At 48.0% G+C, this 8108-nt stretch overlaps 1 protein-coding gene across 1 annotated transcript in view; it reads right to left on the minus strand.

Annotated features, from left to right (window-relative positions):
- The window catches only part of KIAA1549, a gene marked incomplete at both ends in the record, with an annotated part of 141160 nt that extends 138197 nt beyond the window's left edge, over window positions 1–2963 (minus strand). The window contains one exon of the mRNA XM_080360630.1: window positions 2843–2963. Coding sequence (XP_080216756.1) covers window positions 2843–2963 — 121 coding nt within the window. The remainder of the gene's footprint in view (window positions 1–2842) is intronic.
- Window positions 2964–8108: the final 5145 nt, after the last annotated feature.

Raw genomic sequence — 8108 nt, forward strand, 5'->3', positions numbered from 1 at the left:
AGCACAGCATAGAAAGCAGTCTGAAAGGGAATCCTCCAACCATGTAAGTCTTCTGTGAAAATGAACTCAAAGCAAGCTTGACAAGCTGAACTGGCCACAAGAGACATGATGCCAACTCAAGTGTCTGCAGCACACTCAGGCAATTAAGTTGAATAAACAATATCCTCCAACTGTCCCATAAGGCAGCTACATCTGATTCCCTGCCTGACCTCCACAACTTGTCATTGGTCCATGAGTCTCTGAGGAGACTCACTGCAGACTATTCAGAGGCCGGCACATATCTCTCGCCTCTCCCACAAAAACAGTGCAGCGAGACAAGATAAATCCTCCTGATTGTCAGTGCGGGAGTTGCATAGATTGTGCAATGGAACAAAAGCAAAACCACAGTCTGGGCTGAACAGCAAGGTATTCACAGAGCCTGACCAAAGCCCTTGTTCACAGAGGTGCTCAAACACATACCTACCCTTAGCACACCAGCCACCCATCTACACATCAAGAGTTCAGCATCTGCTTAATTGTGGAAGCTGAAGCGCTGATTCAGCGACATGTGACTTCAGTGGGAGCTGGATCAAGCATTCCAAAATTCAAGTTGATTTACTACTTAATTTTCTTAAATACTGTCATTCACTTTGCTATTTCAACCGCAAGCAAGTGGCTCTTATAGCCATTCTGCTCTTACTGTATATGCCTCTTCTGCATAACTCAAAGCTGCAGGAGTTTGCTCTTGCTGTTCCTAAACTGGTCAAGACCCAATGGCACTGGAAAGCAAATAAATTGCACCCAAAATGGATATTCAGGAAGTTACAAGTCTGATGAGCAGTCACATGAATGTTGTCGAAGCCTACTGCATATGACCAGTACACATCTTTTCTGTTTCACACCACCCATTACGCCATCAAAACATTTCAAGGCTAAGGATTAGGATAAAGGACAGGTCCTAATTTTTTAAACATTATGGGCCCAAAACAGAGGAACCTGACTCCTGTCACACATTTTAACAAAGCATTTCACTTTAACTCCAAAGCAACAAAATACTCTTGTTTTCTGCAACCTGATGTCTTCAAATATCTGCAATCAATTAACCACTTCTGAGATGTCTATGAAAAGCATGCTCTGAAAAGCAAGTTTGCTTTTAGAACACTAAAGTTAACTGTACATGATTAGCATGCTCAGTGGAAAGAGAAAACGTAGATGACTCGAAAATCAAACCAGCTCAAAGGCTCCTGCCCTAGCCTGAGCAGGAAAGCATCGCTTTGGGCAAGATCTGTTGTCTCCGAGTGCTCTCTTCCAGCAGCCCAAACACTGGCTAAGTTACATAACATTTCTTACTGCTGCTTTTAAGTTATACAAGAATGCATATCAATCATACAAACATTTACAGAAATTCACAGCAATGTTTAATTAAGAACTACCAAGTATTAAAGAAATAATTAAACAAAAGCCACCAGGAACTTACTAAGAAAATTCAGAAAAAACAAAACAAAACACAACAACCCACACAACAAACCAGTCACTCTATTAACCTCAAAAAGGCAAAAAACCCCAAGCAAATCTCCAATTTATGAACTTACTGCTTTGCCTTATCTTATTTGCATGCAAAGCCTGTTCTATTTAACAAAAAGAATCTCTGAAGCTTACTAGAAATTATCAACTTTCACGTAGGCTGGAAACAGAACATCTTGTTGGCTACAACGAGAGCTGAGTGTAACTTCCCCAAAAAGCTTACCAGTCACCACCAAAATACAAACTATTTTCCGAAGTGGAAATAAAGTATTATTAAAAAGACAAGCACACTTTATAACATCAAGGCTTCTTAAACACCCAACAATAATCACCTCAATTCTTGTGTTTCAATAAGAGTCAACACTAGTTGGTCCACTTCATGAAGCACATTAATGCAGGCTCTTATCGTTTCTTAGAATTTGTCAACAACTTACTAATATTGACAAAAATGTATTGCTTTATACTTGTTACCTACTGAAAAGAAAACCTAGAGTCACAGTAAAATTGCCCCTTTCTACGAAATGTTAGTTGGAGCATTTTTAATATTAAAGATGAACCAAGAAGTGCTATGGGAGCAGAACCAAATGACATATCTTTGTGATTTAATTGTCTGCTTAACTACAGACTAATTCTGATGTCTAGAGCCACTAGAGGAAAGAAGAGAGGGGAAAAAAAGAGGGTCACTGATTCCTGCTTATTTTCAAAAAATCTTGTGAACATACCCCTCTCTGAAGCCCCGGCAGTTCTCTCCACACACAAATCATGCCACGGCCATTCTTGGAGAGCAACATTTCGCGTTGCGAGGAGCTCTGATGCTCCTTCACTCCAAAGGGGAAGGAGAACCAGGCTGTCCCGCAGCCCGCCGGTGCCACCCCCGCCTGACAGACTGCAGCCCCGAACGCACTCCGAGAACCGCTGGCGGAGGGGCGGGCACCGGGACCACAACCCCGGGCGACCGCCAGGCTGGAAGGGGACACCCCACCCGCCCGAAAGGCCTGGGACAGGGCTGCCCCACACCGGTTCTGTCCTCGGCTTCCCCAGGACGGGTCCCAGCTCCCCCGGCCCCACGCCAGAGCGGACGCGGTGCGGCTGCCAACAACGCGCGCGCTTTCTGGCGGAGCTCCCCAGCAGCGCCGCGCGCACAGGCGGCCCCCGCCCGCCCCCCCGCACCGGCACCGCCGCATTGTTACCGGCGCTGCCGTTAACGGACGCCGGCGCGCGGGGACAGCTGCCCACGGCAGCGGCCGCCGACCCTATCCCCCGCCACTCACGGCGCAGTCCCGGTCCGGCACACCTGCCGCGGCCCGGCCGGCCCCGCGGGCCCCCTTTGTTCCCTTACCTGCGGCGGGCGAACCCCGCAGCGCCGGCACGGCGAGCAGAAGCGGGAGCAGGGCGGGCAGCGCCGGACGCCAGCGCGCTGCGGCCGCCGAGGCCACCACGAAGCGTGTCATCCCCTCCATGGCACGGCACGACACGCCGCGGCCCGGCGTCAAGTCATCGCGGCGCCCCGCGTCCCCTCCGCGGGCTGAAAGGGCTGCGCGGGCTCGGCGGCTCCTCCCGGGCGCATCCACGGCCGGCGGGGCCGGGACGCTGGAGAGCGGGGGGTTCCGCAGGCCCCCCTCCCCACGCCTACCCAGTGAGGAGTATTCACGGGGGCAGCGCCGCGGCAACAACCGCCTCCCAGAAGCAGCGGGGCCGGAGCGAGGCAGAGGTGCCCCGCAGGGCGGCTCGGTTCGAGCCCCAGGCGGGGAGGCGGAGGGGAAGCCCCCACGCTGCGGGGCAGTGGGGCTCCTCGGCCAGCCGCGGCGCTCGCCCGGGCGACTACGGCCTTTCACATGGGAAGCGGCAACAGACCCGACCCGGCCCGGCCGCCCGGCGCTCCCTCGCTCGCTCCACTCCCTCCCCGCCGGCGACGCGCTAACCCCGGCACAGGCCGGCCCTGGGCGGCGGCGAGCGCAGCGGGGCCGCCCGCCACCTGCGCGCGCCCCGCCGTCCGCGTCTGCGCGGGGGCGCGCCCGCCCCGCCCCCTCCGCCGCTCGCGGGCGTGGGCGGGGGCGGTGGGGAAGGGAGGAGCCGAGGCCCCGGCCGCGCTCTTTGGGGGGGGCGGTGTGAGGGGCGGGGCGGAGTGAGCAGGCCCCGCCCCGCCCGCGAGGGCCCGCCGCTGCCGCCGGTCACTTCGCTGCTGACCCCGCGCGTGCTTGTGCCTCACAGGATCACAGAATGTCAGGGACTGGAAGGGACTTCGAAAGATCATCCAGTCCAATCCCCCCACCGGAGCAGGAACACCTAGATGAGGTTACACAGGAAGGCGTCCAGGCGGGTTTTGAATGTCTCCAGAGAAGGAGACTCCACAACCCCCCTGGGCAGCCTGTTCCAGTGCTCTGGCACCCCCACTGTGAAGAAGTTTCTTTGCATATTTAAGCAGAACCTCTTGCATTCCAGTTTGTATCCATTGTCACTTGTCTTATCACTGATCGTCACCAAGAAGAGCCTGGCTCCATCCTCGTGACACTCACCCTTTACATATTTATAAACATTAGTGAGGTCACCCCTGAGTCTTCTCCAAGCTAAAGAGCACGCGCAGCCCAGGCAAAGTGCGGGTGTCACCCAACAGCCGCCCCCTAACAGGGACAAGTTGAGTCATCGGTGTCTCCCAGTACCTGAGCAGTGACCAGAGTGGCATGGGGGCCCAGTCCTGGTTTGTGTGGGGCACCTGTGTTTCCTCACTGCACTGCTCCCCCATGGATGAGCAAGGCCAGGAGGCTGGTGGTCACTTCCCTCAACCCACTTGGCTAGGCCGAGGGGTGCCCAGGGACAGGCCATCACGGCCCACAGGCTGCATGTGGAGTTTTGAGGGCTGAAGTAGTGATCAATGTCCAAACAGAAAGGGAGAAGGTCCAGCTATGAGCGTGTAGTTATGTGGCAGGACATCCATAAAACATTAGTGATGCAATGGGCACAAAGACTGGCAGTGATCCTTGTCACCAGAGGACTCCTGCTGAGCTCAGCTCTCCTCAGGAGCAGGGACAACTCCAAAAGTCACCAAAGAGCACCAGAGAGAGCTGGCAAATGATATCATAAGAAAGTAGAGCTGGACTCACCAAGTTCTCTAGCTACACTCGCAATGGAACATGCTAACAATACATCAAGGGACTTCCTAGCGATGTCCTTGGCACACACTCACAACAGATGCACCTCACTCCCAAAGTAAAGTGGAAAGAGCAAGAATTCATTTTACTGACACACGCAATACCTATAAGCTTCAGGTTCACATCACAATGTAATATCGCACTCAGCAAAGGAAAATAATACACAGCAGAACCTTGGCAACGTAAATAAGCAAAACTGAAATCAGTCAAACTACATCAGCTGAAGATGTGGCTCAATATAGACACAGTGAGTAAGAGGAGGGCATGAAATCTGAAAAATCTACTGGTTTTAGGTTAGACGTTTTCAGGGTCAAAAAGTCCACAGATATCCTGTCTTTGGCAAGGTATCAAAAGCAATCACCATGATGAGTACTTCAGGCCTCCTAGCACAAGACCTATACTTTCATTCTAAAAGTCTCGGTCCAAACAATATAATTTTCTTGCATTTTGTAGAGTGGAGAGATGTTTCACAGAAAATTTCACGGGTGATTACAACCTGTATCTTAAAATGAAACAAAAAATCTAAGCTATAACATCCCATGGAAAGATGTTAAACGTTGCAAAAAGAAGACCACAGCAGGACAAAAAATACCTAAAACTTTTGATTCATCTAAAAAAACCTAAATGCAGAAAAACTTGCATAACACCCTCTTTTTCTTTTACCTGAGCAAATAAAAAGATCAGGGCCTTGGGATTGTTTGTGTTATATTAAATTGCTGATAGATAGAAGTATATTTTTGATATTCCTTTTTATTTACTAAAAAAAAATTTAAAAAGACATTTCTGTTTCCCAGAACCCATTAGGAATCAAACAGCTTATTTTATATACAGTTTATTACAAAAGAGTGCTCTTTAACCTTTTCTTTTAACTACGTACCCACCATTCATGGATATGCACCATGTCAAGTACTTCCTTGTTTCCATCTCTTTCAGTTTCCTTTGGCCTTCCCAACCTCTCTTGTGGATCTACAGTGCAGGAGAAACAATAGCCACCAAAAGCTTAAAAAAACCCACTCCACTCCCACATGCCTTCATTGTAAGCAGCTCTGGGCACCCGTGTTTGGCATTGGAGTGTGCGGTTACATAGTCTTTCTGTTTGCAAAAATGTGGTTTTCCTGTTCTTTTAATAAGCTGGCCCTTGGAAGTACTCGGTAAGTGAACAGGAATCCACCCCTGCTTCGCATTCAGTGGGAGCTTTGGCAGTTAAGACCCTTGAAATACGTAATTTCAAAACATATTTCAGACACTACCTGTCATGTCCTTTACTGAAAGGTACCACATTATATCGTTGTCCTAAAAGCACCTCTAGTAACAGAGTGTGTAAAGCGCCCTGTAGTATATTTCTGACTGCCTGTAGATAATTTGTTTCACCAAGATCCAGTCATGAACGGTAACTTCCCAGACAAAAGCGTGAGACAACTTCTCTCACATTTCTGAGACATTATCCATGATGACATACACTGCAACTGCTCACTCATTCACTGTCTCAGCTAACAAGATTTCCTGCTCCAATTCCCAGAGTTCAGTTCACAAAAATAATCTTCCCATCGTGTTTGGGTTCATGTTCCCCAGTTTCTGTGTCTGTTGAGATTGAACTGGTATTTATGTTATTTCCCTGCTTCCTTGGCTCATTTAAGAACTGTCACATTTGATTGTGTATTCTCTATTCCCTTGTAATTTCACACGTTCCACCAGACACCTCCAAATTAAACTGCTGTTGTTAAATAACAACCAGCATTGAAAGAGGAGCTGTGAGGCAGCTACCTGTGATGCTACGGTTCACCCTCTCTTTTGGTCTGTTTCCCAGAAGGTGTGAAGGAATTTCACTAGTCACATACAATCCTCTGTCCCACTTAACCTCCTCTTCACTGGAGCCATACTTTTGGGAGATGTTTTTGCAGTTATAGCTCCTACTCCCCTTAGGGATAGCATTAACTTTAGTAACTGTTGGTTAGTTCCTTTAATCTTTTTTGCAGACTGCTGAGTTCCCCTTTTTGCTGGAAAGCCTTGTTGTATGTGACAATCTGATTGACTCTGATTGTCTCAATGAACCTGGGCAGGATTCATCCATGTGAATTTGGCATCTTTGTGGTAGCTGATTCCCAATGATTTTAAGTCAAACTTCAGGGGTTTTCTCCATCTTACCTTTATGTTTCCTTCAGATATTTCTTCAGTATTCTTGTCACCTACCAGAAAGTCCTGTTTCCCTCTGCACAGCAGGAACTGTGACAAAGAACATTTTTTCTGGTTACAGCTTCAAGCACGTCTCAGCCTGTACTTCTCTTTGTGCTTTCCTCAGGACTTCTTCAGGCTGTGCCAGTACATCCTCACCACCTTCTGTCATTCTCGTCCTTTTCTCCTATTGCAGATGCACAGACAAAAGGTGCTACAGAGTAACCAGCCAGAACTTCACTTACATACTCCTTGAAGGGATGACATACTGGGATTTGTGGTGAAGGCTGTATTTTTCCTTTCCCTTTGGAACAGAAAAAAAACCCCACCCACCACACCTTACATGCTTCTAACAACTATCTTAGGTCAAGAATGACAGTTAATAATAATAATAATAATAAATCTATAGAAGACTTCAGGTTTCATTAAAACAGATATCTGAAAAAATATGGCTAATTTTGCTAGAACATTAATATAGGCCAGAAATCTGGGGATCTGTGGCTCTCAGAGGCTTCCCTACATTGTCACTTGCAAACTCACAAAGTGAAACTAGCTATAATTTTAATTAAGTTTTACTCTGCAGCTTGCAAATGTACTAATCATAAGAAATAACTGAGTTGGAAGGTGAGAAATTATCTTTCCTGTGATACCCTGCTGTGGTCCTTGGTGGTGTGGAGCAAGACACTAGGCATGTTGCTTAAGGGGAAAGTAGAAGTAATCTTTTTTAACAGTGTGACTTGTGAGGGTTATTCACTTACTGCTAAATGACTTCCCATTGCATATAAACCAGGAAGTTTTAGACATCACTGAGCTTTCCACTACAGTGACGGCTACTCTGATTTATCACTGGTGTAAGGCTGAGGATCCAAAAATTAAAATCAAAGTCTGTGCAAAGTATGATTAGATTAGTGATGACAGGTTTCACCTGGAAACTGTGAGTTTGTTTTGTGAAGGACATAAGATGCGGGGGCAGGGAGAACCACAAAAATGCCCACTTTTTTGGATAGGAACCTCACAAGTGTACACACATAGGACATTTGGAAGATGCAACCTCAGCAGTGGAAATGCACACCCACACTGCAATGACAGAAAAAAAGAGCATCTCAGAAGGCTCTTTATGGAAGTGGTCACTTCTTGTTGCCCAGGTTTTTCTGGAAGGGAAGGTGTGAAATTAGACCCTCTTAGCAACCTGAAAGTACTTTTCAATCATCTTGCTTTTTGGAGTGTATATAATACCCACATCTGGCAACCTGTTTCTCAAAATTGCACATCAAAACCCTGGTT

This window comes from Nesoenas mayeri, assembly GCF_963082525.1.
Source record: "Nesoenas mayeri genome assembly, chromosome: 1".
Classification (NCBI taxonomy): Eukaryota; Metazoa; Chordata; class Aves; order Columbiformes; family Columbidae; genus Nesoenas; species Nesoenas mayeri.